The sequence below is a fragment of the Dromiciops gliroides genome, chromosome 3 (genome assembly GCF_019393635.1).
Source record: "Dromiciops gliroides isolate mDroGli1 chromosome 3, mDroGli1.pri, whole genome shotgun sequence".
Lineage (NCBI taxonomy): Eukaryota > Metazoa > Chordata > Mammalia > Microbiotheria > Microbiotheriidae > Dromiciops > Dromiciops gliroides.
Genome location: NC_057863.1, coordinates 370,915,500 through 370,936,930, shown reverse-complemented (window position 1 = coordinate 370,936,930; position 21,431 = coordinate 370,915,500). Strand labels below are relative to the sequence as shown.

The window sequence follows — 21,431 nt, the reverse complement described above, 5'->3', positions numbered from 1 at the left end:
GTAGATAGGTGTGTGTGTATATATTGCATAATGACTGAAATTTGTAGGCTCATTTTTTTCCCACATTTGTGGATAAATAAACCATTCTATTTAATTTCTTTTTAAAAAAACCAAATCTCTTTGGTTAAATTATGCTTATCATTCATTAAGCATTTTTTAATAAAACTTTCATACTATGGTAACATTTTCTAGTTCAAAAAGTCAAGGCAAACTTGCTCATTATGCTTCAAAGAATAGCTTATGATATTCAGAGAGCATTTCTAGAACACAAATAAAAATAGTAATCTCTTTACACTTCATTTTATAATGTTTTTCTTTATCAGTTACTTGTCTGGACATCATATACTCCTTTCTAAAGTATAGAAGCACAAATATCTAAATGTACTATTCTATAATCCATATTTGACAAAAAATAATTTAACTCACATATCTCTTGGATCCATCATATTCACACCTTTCGATTTTGCCAAGGCTACCATCTGAGAAGTATAGTTTTTCTGCACTGTGATCAATGGTGAGTCCATTAGGAGTAAGGATGTCTGTGCTGACAACAACTTGGGCATTTTTTCCCATGAGTGTAGATCGCATTATACTTGGATGTTGTTCATTCCAGTTGGTCCAAAACATTAAACTATATTTTAAAAAGAAAAATACATTTTTGTTTTACTTATAGAAGAAACATAAAACCAAACTGTTTTTAAAAGAATTAAAATAATGCATCTTTATCCTGTGTAATTCTGCTATAAATTTTAAGCAATACTTAGAGAAATATTTCCTAGAGTCTTAAAGTGTATGCTGGAAATATTTCTAAGAGATATTAGGTTGTGCCTTCCTCCAAATAACAATTTAGTTGAATGAGTCTACATGACGTAAAATGGGGCTTTATACTTACTAGTGGGAAAACAGTAATATTAAGTTACCTTTGAACTAAGTGAACTTAAAACAAAAACAAAACAAACATACAAACAATCAAAACAACTCCCCTCTGACTTAATATTAAACTACTCAGTAGAGTGTGAATAAATACTTTTATTGCCTTTGTAATCCAGCATAGACTTGTTTTAGTTCCTTTGGGGAGTTCATATTCCAGGCTCTTGAAAGTTCTATCATACATCTAGGCCCTTTCAGGTTCTTTTTAACCCTGGGGCTTCAATTCGTTCGTTTTCTACAGGGACTGGGCCCTTCTGACTATATACTGTGCATTAATACAGTCTCTTGCTTTTTTCCCTTTATTTCTCCTCTCTTCTGTATATTGGTCATTGAGTCATTATTTGTCTCCATACTTCAACTTTGTTTTTTAAATTGAGCACAATGGAAAAGTTAATCTAAAAATGTCTTCCAATCCCAGATGTTTTCAATTTTGTTGAATACTCAAAACCTGTTGTCAGAAGCTTCTACACAGTCTTTATAATAATAGCATGCATCATGCTCAATAATGAATGCTATCATCAAGAAAAATACCTTATGTGATACTTTAGACATGTCAGAATTTCATATAGCATTCTCATGTGTAAGCCTTTAAGGACAATGGAAGATTATAGTCTTCTGTGTCATTAAACAGAATACATGAAGCTTTATGACATTACTGGGCAAGATTTAAATTCACAACAAAATCAGTTTCTCCTCGCTAATTAAACAGACTCCCACACACTGAGTATAACATCTGGGCTATCTATTTACTTTGTAAAAAAAAATTAATAGCAATTTCTACAATGTGAATCTGAGAGACAAATATTCATATATAGGTATATAAAATGAGCTAATTTAAAAGAATTAAAAATAATAAAACAAGAACCATGAAAAAACTATAACATAGGATTTTATAAATGAACATTTTAAATGTTTAAAACATACTTTACAAATCATAAATGTCACCTGAAATATTGCAATGGAGAATAATTTGGCATGTTCAGTGTTTTCCTTCCTTGTGTCACTCATCTCTAATTATGTTATTAAATATCCTATGTTTTCACTATTATTGATGTAAATAAGGAAAAATACCTTCTCATAAACTATAAACTTTTAAAATGATTTCCCAAATGAAACCTTTTGTGTACATATTATTTCATATTATGATATTCTCTATGAATCAGTTTGATAATTTTATCATCAAATTTGGTGACCTGTAGAAATGCCTCAATTCCAGACAGAAGTAACACTAGCCACCAGCTTCCTTTCCCTTTGTGATTCTCCTGAAACTGTATTCACCATCCTTGTAATGTACTAAGCTAAAATGTAAACTCATTGAGGACAGAGATTGTCACTATTTTGACATTTCTATTCTCAGCCGCTAGCACAGTGTTTGACAAATCGTATTTAATAAATGTTTTTCATTCACTCATATGTTTTTTGCCTCAGAGATGGATAAAGTAGTGAAAGTGAAACTAAGAATCTTCCAAATGGTTAGATAATATTCACTATTACTCTAGCATCTCAGAAGCATTGACTTCATGACATGTCCAGTGGAGAAAAAAAAAAAAGGTAGAAGGGGAAATGCATGGTATCATCCAACATTAGATGATGGTTTAGATGAGCTGCCAATGATCACCAGGCCAGACACATGTTATGATAATTAATTAAAACCATTGTTGGCTAGCTTGATGATTGCAAAGAGAAAGAAAGATCATTTTCCTTTACTGACATTTTTTTGTGCCTTATTATGATTTCTGGGTCTATTTGATATAAAATGTCTGACTGTGACCCTCCGAATAGGCATTTCCACCCCTCCCCCATCTCACCTCATGACACATTTACATAATAGACTATCATAACTGAGGTTTAAATATTTAAAATAAATTTTTAATCACAAACTTCATTTCCAATGCAGATCAGTTTAGTTCTACCTTAAGCGTGGGTAAAACTGATAGAAAGCATACAAAATAATAATAAGGAATGACTTTATTACACCTGTCCTTGCTATCTTTTATGTTAGAATATGTTGCTCATGACCAGGCAAGATGACACGCTGGATGAGTATAGTTGTACCAAAAGGACAAAATAGTCCAGGTATACCAGTATGAAATGAACAGAAATGGGAATTCAGAAATCTCAGTTCTATCCCTGGTTCAATGAACAACTAGAAGTGTTACCTTGGGAAGCTAGTGAGTCAACTAACATTTATTATACACATAGCATGTACCAGACACTATTCTGCATCCTGGGGATACAGAGAAAATGCAAAAGAAAATCCCTGCTCTCAAAGAGCTTACAGTGTGTGTGTTGGGGGTGGGGGGAAGAGCCAAGATGGCAGAAGAAAGGATATGACTCTCCCAGCACCCAAAAACCTGTCCACATACCTCCCAAAATAATGCATTAAAACCCTCTTGGAGCAGCATACCCCACATAAGAACAGAGTGAGACTCTTTTCTAGTCAAAACCGACATAATTAGGTGACTGGGGTCACCTGCTATTTGGGCTAAGAGAGGAGTGCAGCACGTGGAGCAGAACCACCCTCGAGGAGGCAGCACTTCCAACCAAAGCCTCAGAATCTGTAGCTGTTTCTCCTCAAGCTCAGCTTGTGGACTGGTGAGGGCGTCCAGAGGTTGGGGGGATAGCTGGAACTGCGGTGGGGAACCCACATTCTGAACCAACAAGCAAAGTTGAAGGACAGCCACCCAGTGGGGGCAGGCACAGGCACACCAAGCTTCTGACCATAGAGAATCAGATTCCAATCAGACTTCTGTTTCCAGGTCAAAGAAAAACCAGGCCGTGGTTACTCACAGGCCAGGCAGGCTAAGAAAAAGCCCAATCACGCCCTGGGCCAAGCTTTAGCTTGGAACAATGTGTCCTGGAAGCAGCACTACACTGTAAGAAGGAGTTAAAAGACAAAAAATATGGGATCAAGATGAGTAAGCAGAAAAAAAACAGCAGACTGTCAAATGCTGCTTTGGGGGAAAGCAATCTAGATTACACCCTCAGAAGAAGATAATAACAAAGTTAAAGCTCTTGTATCCAAAGCTTCCAAAAAAATATGAATTGGTTGCAGGCCTTGGAAGCCTTCCAAACGGTCTTTGCAAAGAAAGTAGGACAGATAGAAGGAAGATTTAGAGAGGTGGAGGAAAGAATGGAAAGAGAAATGAGAGGGATGTAGGAAAGTTATGAGAAAAAAGTTAACAGCTTGAAAAAACAAATGGAAAAGGAGATTAAAAAGCTCTCTGAAGAAAATAATTTCCTAAAAATTAGGATTGAATAAATGGAAGATAGTGACTTTATGAGAAACCAAGACACAGTAAAGCAAATCCAAATGAATGAAAAAATAGAGGGCAATAGGAAATATCTCCTTGGGAAAAAAGCTGACCTGAAAAATAGATTCAGGAGAGATAATTTGAAAATCACTTGACTACCTGGAAACCATGACCAAAATAAGAGCTTAGACACCATCTTCCAGGAGATTGTCTGTGAAGATTGTCCTGACATTCTGGAAGCAGAAGGTAAAATAGAAATTGAAAGAATCCCCCAATCACCTCCTAAAAGAGATCCCAAAAGGAAAACTTCCAGGAATATTATAGCCAAATTCCAGAGATACCAGGTCAAAGATAAAATATTACAAGCAACTAGAAAGAAGGAATTCAAATACTGTGGAGCCACAGTCAGGATAACATAAGATCTAGAAGCATCTACATTAAAGGACTGGAGGAGGGGGCAGCTAGGTGGCGCAGTGAATAAAGCACCGGCCCTGAATTCAGGAGTACCTGAGTTCAAATCCGGCCTCAGACACTTGACACTTACTAGCTGTGTGACCCTGGGCAAGTCACTTAACCCCCATTGCCCTGCAAAACAAAACAAAAACAAAACAAAATAAATAAATAAATAAAATAAAAAATAAAGGACTGGAGGGCAAAACTCAGCAAAACTGATAATAATCTTTCAGGAGGAAAAAATGGAACTTCAATGAAAAAGAGGACTTTCAGGCATCTGTGATGAAAATACCTGAACTAAATAGAAATTTTGACTTTCAAATCCAAGACCCTAGAGAAGCATAAAAAGGTAAACAGGAAAAAAGAAATCATGAGGGACAATAAAAGGATAAACTATTTACATTCTTACATGAGAAGATAATACTTCCAACTCATAAGAACTTTCTCAGTATTAGGGCAGCTGAAAGGAATATACTTAGAGGGCACAGGTGTGAACTGAATATGAAGGGATGATATGTGTAAAGCATTTACTATTTTTTTTGTAGGGCAGATAGGGTGGGGTGGCTTATGTCTAGGGCTTGATTTGGGTTTGGGGACTCCTGGGTTCAGGGCTGGTGCTTTCTTTACTGTGTCACCTAGCTGACCCATGATTACATATTCAAAATAAAGTTAAGGGGTAAGAGGAATGCACTCTGGAAGAAAGGGAAAGGGAGAGGTGGAAGAAGCTTATGGAGTGGAGGGGAAAATGGGGAAGGAGCAGGGGAGTGAGTGAGCCTTACTTTCATCAGAATTGACTCAAACAGAGAATAACATAAACATTCAAGTGGGTATAATAATATGTTTTGCCCTGAGGGAAAGTGGGAGGGGAAGGAGAAAAGGGGGCGAGAGGTGAAGGAAGGAAGGGCAGATTGGGAGAGGGGGCAGTAAAACTTCTGAGGAAGGATAGGGTGAAAGAAAATAACATAGAGTAAATATCAAGGGGAGGGAATAGGTTGAAGGAGAATACAGTTAGCAATAGTAACCGTGAAAGAAATGATGAGCTGGATGCTATCAGAAGGATGTATGAAAAACACAAACCATCAACAGACAAAGAACTGAAGGTATTTGAATACAGAGTGAAGTATAATTGTATTTGTTAGTTCCTCTTGCTAAAGTTATTCTGTCTATTTTCTTTCACAACTTGAGTAATGTGAAGATGTTTGGCATAATTGCACATGTATGACATATTGAATTGCTAGGGAGGGTTGAGGAGGGAGGTAGGAAGGAAATTTAGAACACAGTTTAAAAAAATATGAATGTGAAGAAACGATGAGCAGGTGGATTTCAGAGAAACCTGGAAGGACTTACATGAACTGATGCTGAGTGAGATGAGCAGAAGCAGGAGAACATTGCACACAGGATCAACAACATTGTCTGTTGATCAACTGTGATAGACTTCATTGACTTTTCTTAGCAATACAATGGTCCAAGATAGTTCCAAAGGACTCATGATGGAAAATGCTCTCCAAATACAAAAAAAGAACTGTGGAATATAGATGCAGATTGAACCATGCTATTTCTGGTTTTTGTTTTCCTTTTTTGATGTTTTTCCCTTTTCCTCTGATTCCTCTTTCACAGCATGAATAATGGAGAAATATGTTTAATGTGATTGTATATATATATACCCTATATCATTTTGCTTGTTGTCTTGGGAAGTGGGGAGGAAGAGGAGGGAGGAAGATTTGAAACTGGAAATCTTGTAGAAACAAATTTTGAAAAATGTCTCTACATATACCTAGAAAATAATAAAATACTATATTTTGATAAAATTTTAAAAATTAAATAATAAAAAACAAATACTGTTAAAACTTTTAAAAAAGGGCTTACAGTCTAGTAGAAAAGATATGCAAACCAATTTATACAAACCATATATGTGAGATAAATTGGAGATAATCAATAGAGAAAAGCCAGTAACATTAAATGGGATTACAGGAAGTGAGACATTAACTGAGACTTGAAGGATATCAGGGAAGCCAGGTGGCAGAGATGATGAAGAGAATTCCAGGCATGGGGAATCTGCAGGTCAGGGAAAATGATCAGGGTCATGAGACAGAGTGTCTTGTACAAGGAACAAGTTGAACAGAGGATTTGATATCTGATACTAAAGGCAATAAGGAGCCAATGAAATGAATTCAATGTCAGGGAGAGGGGCAGTAGGTGGGTGTTACACAGTCAGACTAGAGTTTTAGGAAAAATCAATTTAAAAGATAAGTGAAGAATGACAGTTAAACAGCAAACCTCTCTGAATCTAAATTTCCTAGTCTCTGTGCCAACATGACATTGTAGAGACCTAAATTAAAAATCAAGAGACCTGGTTTCTGATCTAGTTTTAGCAATAAGTAACTGGATGACCTAGGATAGTTCAATTAAACTCTGTGAGTCTCTTAGTTTCCTAACTTGGAAAAATCAAGAGGCTGAAAATTTCCCATTGCTGCCTCCCTGGTTTTTGGTCTCAAATTCTAAATTAACTTCAAAATTGTCCATACTGAGGATACATAATTAGGTAAATTGTTATATTAATTATCTGATTGTGGTTTTTTTCCATTTCCCCACTAGGTATTCTTTTTTTATGTGTGTGTGTGGGGGGGTGAGAGTTAAGTGACTTGCCCAGGGTCACGCAGCTAATAAGTGTTAAGTGTATGAGGCCGAATTTGAACTCAGGTCCTCCTGAATCCAGGGCTGGTGCTTTATCCACTGCACCACCTAGCTGCCCCCCAGATATTCTTTTTATTTTGTGGGGCAATGGGGGTTAAGTGACTTGCCCAGGGTCACACAGCTAGTGTCAAGTGTCTGAGGCAGGATTTGAACTCAGGTACTCCTGAATCCAAGGCCGGTGCTTTATCCACTGTGCCACCTAGCTGCCCCCCAGATATTCTTTCTTAAATGTGTTCTGACTCTGGTTTATATGCAATATCTCTAGAGCAGGAAAGAAGATCAGAGATTATCCAGTCTTAAACCTTCATTTTCCTGATTAAGGAAATTGAAGTACATGGAGAATAAGAAACATTCCCTGACACCACACAGTAGGTAAGCATAAAGAATAGATTTTACCACAGACCCTCTGACTCCTAAGACAAATGCCCTTTTCACTGTGCCACTGACTCCCTAAAAGTGAGATAGAGTATTTCTTTTCATACCGCTTTCATGCTTCATCATATTACAAAACCATGTTGTTTAAAGGTGAAATTCTATTCCATCCACCATGCATTTATTCAGGTCCTTCTAAATGAAAAACACTTAAATAAGCATTGAAGATACAATGATAAAGCAAAAAACAAAACAAAACAAAACAAAAACAGAGTTCCTCCTCTTGATTTGCTTACCTACAGAGAATGTAACATAATGAACAGAAACATATATACATAATAATTAGAGGAACAAGAGATAATTGACAGTTAAAGGAATCAAAAAACACTTGTGGAAGATAGGGGAACATGAGTGGAGCTGTGTGTTCTGAGATCTCTTTTGTCCACTGTGCTTCTGACCTGTGTTTTACCTCTCTGTGCAGGAGCTTAATTAGATAGTACAACTTCATGTGAAACATTAAAGGTCTAGTTTTTGTAACCATTCATGCCTGAACTGTTCTACCGTATCAGATCCCAGCTCTCATACTTACTCCCTGCATGGTATAGGACAAGCCATTTAACCTCACTGGGTTTCTAGTTCCTCATCTGTAAAATAAGAGCTTGTAAAATAAAATGTCCTCTGAGGTTTCTTCTAGTTAATGGTAGAAGAACCTATTTTCTTTGAAGTAGGAACAACCCAACATAGGTCTGAAAAGATACTTGTAGCTTTCCATGACCTTTTTTAGTGTTTCAAGTTAAATAAACTATGAATAGGAGCAAAAATAAGACCATAAATTTATTAAAAAAATTTTCATACTTTTGACATTCATCCAATGCTAACACATGTGGATGGTCATCTTCTGACATTGTAATGACGGCTTCTCTGTTAAAAGCTCCTGGTCGATTCTGGTCAACTGTATGTCTTGTGATGGATGATGCAGTAGAACTGGTCCAGTAGAGGGTATCCCAAGCTCTATGATAGGCAAGTCCTTCAACAGAGCCAACATCTGTTAAAGAAAGGAGGGAGTTTACTTTTTGATTTACAAAAAGTATACTTCTGGAATAGAGAAACAAGTATGACAAGTGAATATGACAATATATAAATTCTCAGTTATTTTATCAAATATTTCACAACTTTAAAGATATAAAATTATAATTATTGCGAAGCCTAATACAAATAACATTAGCAGCTGGTTTTGTATGACAGAGCACAGCTGTGCACTGCAACACATGCCATGAAGATATTTTCTGCAGAATTGTGTAAATGAAGAAAGCAAAAATTTGCTTTCAAAAAGTTCAATTACAAGATAGCCTTTGGTTTTTAGAAGCTAGCTTCTTTAATAAAATAATAAATTCTTTAAATGCTTTCAATGTTTACAAAGTTAGGAATGTCTCTAAATCACATCAGTGACTTCCTTTAGCTACACAATCTGAATGAGTTTTTCCCCTTGACATTATACATAGAAATGTGAAAGAGAAAAGCAAACAAATTCCCAAACCTTCAATAAACATTGGTTGACTATTTAATAAGTTCCTACAGTAAGTGTTTTCATTCTTTATGAGTAATGTGATATAAAAACAAAGCAAATGAAATTAATTGCCATCAAAGGCATACCTTTAATGTTGTCAGGAAAAGACAAATTAAAGTCTACACATTCCAATAAATACAAGTGACAATGTGAAGAACAAAAGTAATTATTTTTTATGATTGTACACCCAAGCTAGAGGGGAACAGACTGTAGCTGTTGACTTAGTGTGGGCCTCATTTAGTGTAGAATATGAGTACTGTACAGAAAAATTTTAGTGTATTTACAGCTTTTCCTTCACTGTTAATTCTTCTATTGTCTTCAGTTAATTCTAGTCCAGTGAACTTAAGGAAAAAACTTTTTTGTTTTCATTTTCTCTTTAAGTTCTTCTGGGCCTCCCTGTGGCCTGAGTTACAATGTAGTGTAAACTTCATCATATTTTAAAAAGACAGTAAGACTTTGAGTATTAGGTACATTGATTGGAGTATGTATCTTATGTCTGAGGACAGAGAAGGTCATCACAGGATTGCCTTTAAGGTGGTGACTTTTTATGGTCCTAGTAATTGTCTACCAAATATTAGAATAGCTGCCATGTAAAATGGTTAGAGGGACAATTTCATCAATACCACCGCAGGTTTTCATAGTTTTGAAATTCCTAGCTCATTGATTAAAAGAAATAAACAAACAACTTCTATTTGTGGTTGTAGCCAAGAATTATGATCTTCAAAAGAGCACTTAAACCTCTGACTTTCTATCAAGAATCTCAAACAGGGGCAGTTAGGTGGCACAGTGGGGAGAGCACTGGCCCTGGAGTCAAGAGTACCTGGGTTCAAATCCAGCCTCAGACACTTAACACTTACTAGCTTTGTGACCCTGGGCAAATCACTTAACCCCAATTGTCTCACTAAAAAAAAAAAAAAGAATCTCAAATAACTAAAATTAGTTCATCAAAATTTCGAAAAGAGGTAAAGGTTAGAGAATTTCTGTTTTCAAGCCATTGACAGAGTTTAGAAATCAACAATAAGTTAGTAATGTACAAGGAAAATAATTCAAGTTTTGGGAGAAGGAATTTTTTCATCATTAAAATGTTTCCTTCTTCCTTGCTTCCTTCTTTCTTTCCCTCCCTCTACTTTTTTTCATTCCATGCTTCCTTCATTCCCTCTTCCTTCCCTCTGTCCTTCCTCCTTTTTTTTCCTACTATGCTTCCTTATTTCCTTCCTTTCCTTTCCTTTCCTTTCCTTTCCTTTCCTTTCCTTTCCTTTCCTTTCCTTTCCTTTCCTTTCCTTTCCTTTCCTTTCCTTTCCTTTCCTTTCCTTTCCTTTCCTTTCCCTTTCCTTTCCTTTCCTGCCTTGCATCCTTTCTCCTTTCCTTCCTTTTTTCTTCTTTTCTTCCTTTTCTCCTTCATTCTTTGCTCCCTCCCTCCCTCTGTCTCTCTTTCCTTCCTTCTCTTCTTTCTCCCTTCCTTTTTCCTAATACATATAGCTATTCTCAACACAGAATTAAGTCTACTCACTTAGCTTAAGCTAAATAAACAGGGAGGGAAGGAAGGGGAAACAGGTAGGCAACAAGGATTTACTAAGTACTTACTTTGTGCGAGGCACCATGCCAAATGATTTACAAAAATTATCTCATTTGACCTCATATCAACCCTTTGAGGTAACTGCCATTATTATCTCCATTTTACAATTGAGGAAACTGAGGCATAGAGAGGTTAAAGGACTTGACTGGGGTCACACAGCTACTGAGTATCAGGTCTTCCTGACCCTAGGCCCAGTGTTCTTTCCAATGAGCCATCTAGCAGCTCACTAAGGTCTATTATTCAAACGTTTTCATCAGAAGTACATTTGTTAGTTGCTTAGCAATTGAAAACCTACTTAGGAACAAATGAATCATTTTTGTTGATACATTTCTGTGTATATTAAAAATAAAGTAATATTTAAAGAGTCCCTTTCCTCCTCGGGCTCTAAGGAAGTTGTAAGGACAAGGCTAGGCAATGTAAATAGGATATTCATAGAGCCATCAATCATGTTTACAAAGAAATGGTGAAGTTTGAAGAACATTATTTTCACTGTCATTGCAAAATCAGTTCTAGTCATTTTGCCAGTCAGGTGGCAAGGATAGAGTTTTAAGCTAGAGAAAAAATATAAAGCATGAAAACAACAAAAATCAAAGTAATTTTAATGTACCAGAGTATGGGTGCTATGTTTTTAGTGGGATACAAAATGGCAGAATGAGTTAATTTGACTGTATGATATATTGAGAAGAGCAATGGATTTGGAGTTTGGGGCTATGTTTCAATCCATACTCTGCTACTTAACTACCTGTGAGTTTGGTGGCTTCAATTTCCTCATCTCTTAAAAAAGATTACACTAGATCATCTCTAAAGTATCTTCCAGCACTAATTCCGACAGTTATAAGTGAATTTATTTCAACTACCAAAACACTGAATTCACTGTGCAACGTCTGTTTCTCAATAATATTAGTGCTACTGAGTTGAGAGATACTGAATTACCTTGTGTACACAGTCCTATAATCCCCTATTCATTGAGATATACAGAATAAAAATGGGTGGAGTCATGGATTAATAAAAGAAGCACATAATTATTAATCTATCTACTTTCTGAATTTTCCCTTTTCAATGACTTGGAAAGATCTTCCTCCTGGTTATGTTTCCATGCCAAGTCAGCAAGGAACCACTTGGTGCAACCCCTGAGATGAAGCAGATGCTCCTCTTTTATGGTTGATCTATTTCCTGGATTACTGGCATATAAAATGCCTCTCTCTGTCCAGGTGGATTCGTTTTTGTTTTATTTTTGTAATAGATGACAACCTGGCAGAATACTTAATCACAATATGGTATTACAATGAAAAAATACACTGAATCTTTTTTCTTTAATTCTCAAAAATATGTTTACTTTTCATTAAAAGAAATCTTGACATACAACCCCAATACCCTAATGGAAAACACAAACCTAAATATAATTCTATGGAGATTATGTTAGGAAAAAAATAAAGAACCAACTCTGACCATTCTCTATTTAAGAAAAACAACAGCAACACCAGCCTACTTTTACATTATTACATTGATGAACCAAGAGAATTCCTAAATCAGTTTAATAGACTGACTAAAAAGGTGTACTGCTGGTTCGGGCAGTACAATTATGATGTGAGAAGATTTTAAATAAAAGCAAAATGCATGTCTGTCTGGTCAACCAGTCCTGAAATACATAGTGGAGCTGAGAAGAGGAAGATTTGATACTTGGAAAGTCACAACCATAGGAGAGGGCTAGGGAATGAATTCAAGGATCTTGGCAGCCTCAACCCTCCCACTGCATCAAAAGAATTACAGGAGTAGCAAAAGGACACACAAGGTGAGGGAGAGGAGATCTCTGTGATTAAAGGTTAGGTAAAGGAGCAACACAAGAAGGGAAATTGCTTCAGAAAATGCATTCCCCTCTCCTTAAAGCAGTTTGCTAAATTGTGGGACATAGGATGGAGGGTTGGTTGGTTGAAAAGCCTCCTTAAGGGGACTGAAGCAATATCCAAAGTGATTTGATATTCTTAGTACAGTTCCTGAATAAATATATTTACTTTTTTAGTGATAAAAAGTTCAAAGCAGTTAACAAAAGTGTAACCAATAACACATTTATTCCAAGTAAAAAATTAATCCAGTGCAGAGTATCTAATATTCTAAAGGCTCAATTGATATAGGCTCATGACATAAAGTGAGATTTCTCATTGAACTATTTGTTCCATTTGAAAAATAAATAGGGAAACTCAAAGTTCAATAATTTTGGTATGACACTTAAATCTATGCTATTTTAACATTAATCATATTGGCAAATACAGTACAGTAAAATGGCTACCTAAATAAATGGCAACTTTAAAAAATGAAAATAACTGAAGAGCAGTTTTAATTATTGGGAATTTTCAATATTTACATTAAAATTTACTTGTAAAATTTGTATTGCCTCTATGTTTATAAAAATAGAATAATATTCCTTTGTTATAGACAAATGCATAACTATTTTTAAGGAAAAAAATACATTTGAGCCACTGAAACTAACACAAGCTAAGACAACAGACACAGTTTAAATAGCAGCAATGTAGGAGCACAAACTAAAAAGGCCATATGCAGAAAATAAAATCCTCTATATTTATGGGATTCACCATCTACCCTTATTAAATGAGAGAAAAAAAACAGTTCTGTTTGGTTTTTAAATGCTCTGGATGGTGATACCATGAAATCTAATAAATTGAAATGAAATCTTGAAAGTGCACATACAGAATATGTGGGGAAGTCAAGAAATTTTTTTCCTAGAGAAAATTAAGTGCTTTTAATAGGCCAAACTAATGTTTTCCAAAAAACATTTTTGTGATATCAACAAGGACTTCTAAATCACATAAGTATGCTCGTATAATTAGTATGTGTAAGAAACATCAGTCAACCAAAGAGATGCTGTCACTGCCTTCTTCTAACTAATGCTTCCAGCATCATAAACACATCAACTCTGACATGTTGCACTTACAGATAATGTGGTGGAAAGGAGAACTGTCCATATGTTGAAAGACCTTTGTAATCAATTTATTGAGAAAACAAAACATTTCAATTTTCAGTACAAGTGGATAACACAACAAATATAGTTAAAGGTGCTTATTTGTTTATATGTGAATACACTGCATTTGGAATCAGAGAACCATGGTTTGAATCTTCCCTCTGCTACTTGGTACATGTGTAATCTTGGACAAATCATCCATCCCCTGGGGGCCTATTTCTTCATCTGTAAAATGAAATAACACTGACCCATATTGGATAAATGACTAGAAAAGTTCCTTCACGCTACATCTGTGATACTTTGCCAACAAAGCTAGGTATCTGGAGAATATATAAGATGTCAATGTAAGGCTTCCTTTTCCCCATTTCTAAAAGTCATTCGAGTTACAGGCTGTCTACAGTGTGAAGCAATTCTCCTGCTCAATCATAAGTAAATTAAGAATAGGGGGGAAATTAAATGGTTTCCTACACAGTTCAAATGATTTTCTAAAGAAGGATTGATTTTACAAGTGACTAGTACTGGTTTTCATTTACACAATGTGTTTCAAGTGGCACTGAGAAGGCATTACTGCCCATTCCACTCCCCCTGTTATGTTATAGTTCCTGAATTTTTTTAAAGGAGATATTGAGCCATATCCTCTATATGGTTAAATGACTACCCAGAAGAAATCTTGGCAGCTGTACTGGCTCTTCCAGGTCAAGTGAGTGTTGTACTAGTTACTGCTTATTTGCAATTGTACATTTTAAAATGTTCAGTAAATCTTATTTCCAGACATGTCCCTTCTAACTCAAATTTTGAAATCTTCTATTCAACATATTAATTTCCTATATTTAGTTACTATATTTTAAGTTCCTATATTTTTATAACCAACACCAGAGTGTAGGGCCAATATTCTCTGAAAGTAATGCCCACAATAATGCAGCATTAACCCTCACCAAAATTTCAAGTCAGGTGTCTTTCTCACATCTGTTTTCAGTGTCATGGGGTCCTTGCTATCCTAAGTGTGTAGGGCCCTTCATGACTTTACCCTAAGTAATCCTCAAGTCTTCAAGTTATGTTCCCTATGCTCCTGAATTTGTCCCTATCTCTCCTTTTCTCCCTATAAAAACTAACCCTTGCTTTGTTTTTTTTCCCTTTTCAGTTGATTTTTAATTTGGAATGAAATACACTGCTTCTGGGAAAGCATCAAGTAGACAAATAAGCAATTATTACATATTTATCATGTGACAGATATTTCTCACCGTGCTGAACTGCTCTGAATTTTCCGAATTCTCCATTATGCCCCTGAGTTAGGTACCTATCATTCTCTTCCCTGATACCAAGTAAGCTCCTTGAAGGTAGGGGCTGTTTTTCTTCTTTCCTTTTTGTATCACTAGCACTTAGCACAGTATGTGGCACATTGTAGGCATTTAATAAATGTTCATTAACTATTGACTAGAACATGTAACAGGTCTAGTTAAATATCTTAGAAAATTAATTTTTATTCAAATATGCATGAACCAATATTTTCTACTAACTACCATGCACTGAACAAACGTGAAGCACTAATGCTTTTCTTGAACATACTTTTTTAAAATGAGGAAAAAAAATTCAATAAATATTCCCCATTCAAAACAAAATAAATTCAGTCATTTATCGCTCTAAAAGTATTACATATAAAACAATGACATTTACACAGGAAAGCTGAAGCAAAGTCATTTGCTCATCTATAGATAAACTAAATGCAATTTTAATGAAAATATTTGGGACAAGTTCATTTTGATACCAATTTGGAGATGAAAAGCTTCAAAGAAATAACAATTTGAGACAGTAATATTCCCTTAGTTCTTTTAATTGTGTTAGAATGAAGCAAGCAATAAAACCGATGTTAGCAAAACAAAAGGATAAAAAATATCTATTGAGAATTAGATTAATAACCAAGAATTTGATCTTTAAAAAGTGGAAAGAATCCAAAAGTTTAAATATTACAATTTAGTAGATTAGCTGAAACACATTAACAATTTTAGAGAGGGCATAAATCCATTTAACTTATCAAGTGAATAAATTTAAAGAATTAATGTCATCTTTCTTAATTATTAACCCTGTCTTCTTTGATCACTTAAAATATTCAGATATCTAAGCATTTAATAAAATTAACTAATTAAAATAGACCTTGTTATATATATTTTGACCAAAGCATAAATTTAATTGCACAAAATCAGATAGAGAGATTTAAGACTACAACCATGAATTAGCAAGCATTTTTCTTACTGCTAGTATTAGTCTTATCTGCTGAAGTACAAATACTATGTGGGTGGGGCCACATCTTATACCTCCTGGTGCTATCAGGTCACCTTCACTTTTTCATTTTTCAGCAGATTCATTGTAAAACATAGGTAAAAGTCGAAAAGGAGTCTCCATTCTAGGATTGGGGATTTTGTACTTTCTTCAATAACTATATTAAGGCAAGACTTGGACCCATTTCCATTTTTGGTCATTAAGCACTTCATTAGCCGGTGCAACCTAAAATCCCAAAAATCAATCCTAGTCTTAATGTTACTGGAAGAAACATAGTGTAAAATGATTGAATAAGTAGTAGAAATGAGGAAGGCTATTAGGAAATTAAAATGTTAGCAGTATTATAAAATTTGATATAATAGTGAAGGACGAAGAAATTAAGAAGCATAGGAATGGCAAAAAAGACAAATATAGAAGTGAACTGAAAAGAGATGTAAAGTTATTGAGGTGGAGAAATAGAGAAAGGCTATTCCAGATGGTGGGAAGAAGAAAGGACTTGATTCCATGTGTCAAAATTTCATGAAGGGAAAGAAAGGATATTAATGCAGGAAAATGAAAAAAAGAGTGATGAATAGAGAAAAAATAATATATGGGGAAATAAGTAAAAGTTCTTAACCTCAATGTGAATGAGAGTCAATGTCTATGTAAGTGCAAAGTTATAATATTACTGTTGGAACTTTAAAATGGAGAGACGCAACATGAAGTAATAGATGAAGGGCCAGTAATAGACACAGAAAATGGATTAAGATCCCACTTCTGACATTCTGGCCATGTGATACTGAGCAAATCACTTCACTTCTTAGTACCCTAGGAAGTTACTAGTCTGCATTGATGGAGGGAGTTTCACACAATGAGAATTCACTTCAAGGATAAAAACCATCAGTGTAATCCCTGAATATATAGACTCTATTATCAATGCATTGATATATTGAGAAGCTATACCATATATATTTTAATTCTTGATATAATTGAAAACAGACAATATGATTATATTATAGCTAATTGAAAGGATGGTCAACAGGTTCACCTCAGATAGGCAAATCAAGGAACTGGTAGAGTTGGATTCATTATGTACTCATACTTTTACTTCTCCAGTATGTCTTCATTTCATTTCATAAGTCTAATGCAATAATCCACCTCTATTTTCTCTTATCCCTCAAATCTGTTATTTATATTGTTATCAGACCAACTTCTCTTATTCATATAAGATTCATTTGAGTAATTTTTTCCTGTATCTATTTTATTCATTCTTCTCCAACTAGCAAATAAATCCAGCTGAACTCAGTTTCTCCATTTCATTGATTCTTTGGATCTTCATTTCCACTACATGGTTGACACATATGACTCTACTCTGGATCTCATCTTTATAATGCTATGCTCCACATGCATCATTCACCATGCTGCTTCCCTCTCCAGCCGCAATCTCTTTGTTTAGATATTTTATTTCACCATATTCTTGCTTATATTCACCTTCAATTTGAAACTCTCTCACTCTTTGTGTGTCCCTCTCTGTATACACACACACACACACATACACATATATATATTATATATATATATATATATGTATATGTATATGTATACACATGTTTACTTCTTTTGGAAAATCTTATTAATTTCTTTGCAGGATGTCCCTATTTCTTCATTCTCTGAAACAGATTTTAGTGCATAAGCTGATTATCTTCATAGTGTCCATTTTGCTTATTATGTTCATCATAAATACTGAAAATTGAGAAGTTTCATATCAAATGACATTTCCAATTTCTTTTGTTTACATGGTAAATCCAATTCTACAAATTATTTTGCTTCCTACTCCAAGAATCTAAGATTTATCCTTCCATTTGAATAGAACTCTCTTTTGTTTTCTTGTCCTTAAAATGGGAGTATTGATGAAGTGTAGTTGTTTTATTAAAGGACTTCCACAAAGTCTTACTCCAGTACTTATCAAATCTAGGTGACTGATTTCTTCAGTGCTGTGGCCCTAGAGGGTAATCTCTTGACTGGTTTCATTCAAATGAAAAGTCCTCAAGTATAGTCCTATGGACAGATTACGTGAGCTATCTGAAGATCACCTTATGATCTATATGCTAGACACTAGATCATTTGATTTTGAAACCTGCTAAACAAAGACTAATTTAAAATGATCTTGATTCTTTTACAGGATTCATCCATAATGGACATGTCTGTGGTAGAAACTTCAGCAAGGGATGTTAAGAATTACTGTTTTTAGACTATCTAGAAATTTTAATTTTACTCTTGGTACTCTAAATATGTGCACATTTTTCAATAACTAATGACTTTGTATCTTTTTGGAAGAATTACATATCTTCCTGAAATCCCCTGAAAACTTATGAGATAAGCTCGTCTCGAAAGATTTAGGACATATTTCTTTATTAATCAGGATGAGTGAATCACAATAATAAATATTTCTATATTTGATATTTTAATATATTCTTTTTCTCCTTTTGAAAAAAAAGAGAAATATCCAAATTTCCTTTATTTTAAGGCAATGTGCAGGTTCATATGGGAATTAACATTTGAATTGAATTCATCCTGACTACTTTTTTTTTTTTTTAGTGAGGCAATTGGGGTTAAGTGACTTGCCCAGAGTCACACACACAGCCAGTAAGTGTCAAGTGTCTGAGGCCTGATTTGAACTCAGGTCCTCCTGACTCCAGGGCCAGTGCTTTATTCACTGTGCCACCTAACTGCCCCTTGACTACTTTTAAAAATGCATAAGTGGGGCAGCTAGGTGGCGCAGTGGATAAACACCGGCCCTGGATTCAGGAGTACCTGAGTTCAAATCCGGCCTCAGACACTTAACACTTACTAGCTGTGTGACCCTGGGCAAGTCACTTAACCCCAATTGCCTTACCGAAAAAAAAAAAAACAAAAAAAAATGCATAAGTAAACTATTTCTTAATGCTTCTTTTTAAAATGTTCCTATTATATTATTATGGCAAAAATATTTTCCTGGTCCTTATTATTTATGTTAATAATGTCACTAATGACATTCCTAGACATTCTTAATATTGTTACATTTTAAATATAACTTTTTAAGAATAGGATGTGTGTGTTACATAAAATAATAATGCTTTGGGGAAGAACTTTGTAGAAATCTCATGCTGACAATGAACACAGACATAATAGTTGATGTATATAATCTTTTATACTATCATAAAAACACTTTTAAACACTGACACCATCAATTTAAATGGTCTATTTTTCAATCTGAAGCTGTTACCAGCACTTGTAATCATTTGCTTAAAAAAAGGCCTTTATCAAGAAGATGCATTTCTAAAATTCATGTTCATTCATAGAATCACATCTCCTGGATTAATGAAAACACTGTAACCTTTAAATCCCATACTTTTATAGCCCCCAAAATGTCATTTAGGATTACTTTTAAATAAATTTGTGAGATTTTTAAAGAATCATTTCTTAAAATATATATTCCCAATTTGATTTAATTCTCAACATCAGAGCCAAATTTTGTTTCAGGTAATACCACCTTGCTTCATAGGAATTTTTAAAAAGTCTCGTATTAGGAACAATATATTAGGAATTAAAAATTAGGAATTAGCATCACTATATTCTCATTATTTAGTTCACATCTCTTCCCCAGTCCATCCCACACTACATTTCCTCCCTTTCTTCTATTATTCCTTTTTATACGTCTCCATTCATTCTTTAAGGAGGAAAAAATGTTGTGTCTAAAACTCTTAAAACCCGTTTTCCAAATAAAATGGGGAATAAAGTAGTCAACCTCCTTTTACTCTAGTCCTGTCTCTTAGAAGTAAAATATTTAAGTCAAGAGAACTTGGGATGACTCTAGTTTTTAGAAAGTTTTCTTTCCTTTAATATGAAATCTGCCTTTCTGTAATTTTTTATATGGGGTATCCCAAAAGTATTATTTCAGTTTTAACTTATTAAAGCTTAAAAGTTCACTAAGTTCACATCCTATATTACTTTTAATTTCTACTTCTGGGACTGACCAGAACACAATTTTGGTTGGATCATCAGACTCAAAAAGTAATTGTTAATGATTCAACATCAATATTTTCAGGTGGTCTCCAGTGGGATATTCCAAGAATCATGCTTAGGTCTGCACTGCTTAACATTTCTATAGAGGAATTGGATAAAGACATAATTAATAATAATAGCTAAAATTTATATAATGCTTATTATGTGCCTGGCATTGTGTGCTATATATTTCATAAATACTATCTATTCTTTACAAATATCCCATTTGATTCTTACAACCTGAGCGTGATGGTACATTCATAACATTTTCAGATAATATAAAATTGGAAAAATAAAATGTGCTGAATTCTTTGCTTAGAAAGAATCTATTTAGTCATGTATTTGCTCAATGAATATTCAATATTTTGATTCTCTTTTCATCTAGGTGGGCATTGTCTTGGTGATATCATAACTTCCCAGGTCCCAGAGAGATTTGTTTAACATGTTTTCTAGTGCTTTGAACAACTGACCACAGAAATAAACTAAATATTGTTGTGGATGATGGTTGTGACAACAATGATGACAATAATAGTGGTGGTGGCAATAAAATGCTTATTCATACAATATGTCTCCCACTCCCCCCCCAACATAAAGAGAGCACCTGAAGGTCAGCAACTGTTTCATTTAAGAATCTGCATTTTCAGTCCTACCACAGGTTCTGGAACATAGCAGGTGGTTAATAAATGCTTATTAATTGATAGATTACCTTATTCAACAAAAAAAAATGAATGGAGGAATTTTAATGTACACAGGCTTTTTAATAGTAAAAAAAATGGTTATCAAGCCTACTAGTTAATTAAGCTTACTAGTTAAAATATAAATTATTATATTTTATTATATATTAAATTAATGTTATACTACTTTCTCATTTTGAGGTTAATTGTGTAGAAATCCAGGAAGACTAAATTGTAAATAGGTATGTGATGACACTTAATTCTTTCTTGCTACTTTTTTCCTCCATATTGTTGACACATTGATCTTTTTACTTGAAAATCCACATCGTTTTTGGTTGGTAATATCAAAGATATGTAATCAGAAGGGACAGTAACACTGTTCTGTTCAGGTTCAACCTCAAAATAATAGATGCTATCTATACTGTTAAAGAAATGCTGAGATCCAAATCTGTCAATTCATTTTGCCAGCACAGAAATACTTATCATCTTGAATTTTCAAAGATACAGGTCTTTTTTTTAAGTTTCCTTTTTTAAAATCTGAGTTATTGGAGGGTTCCTTTAGTAATTCCTCTGGTTTGAACTGACTACTCCCTTTAAAGTCTTGAACTATTTTTCCAGTATTGAAGTTCATAGT

At 34.4% G+C, this 21,431-nt stretch overlaps 1 protein-coding gene across 1 annotated transcript in view; it reads right to left on the bottom strand.

The window, feature by feature from the left end:
• Positions 1-21,431, bottom strand: part of LRP1B (LDL receptor related protein 1B) — a 2,279,180-nt gene that overhangs the window by 497,611 nt on the left and 1,760,138 nt on the right. The window contains 2 exon segments of the mRNA XM_043994810.1: positions 427-631; positions 8,559-8,748. Coding sequence (XP_043850745.1) covers positions 427-631; positions 8,559-8,748 — 395 coding nt within the window.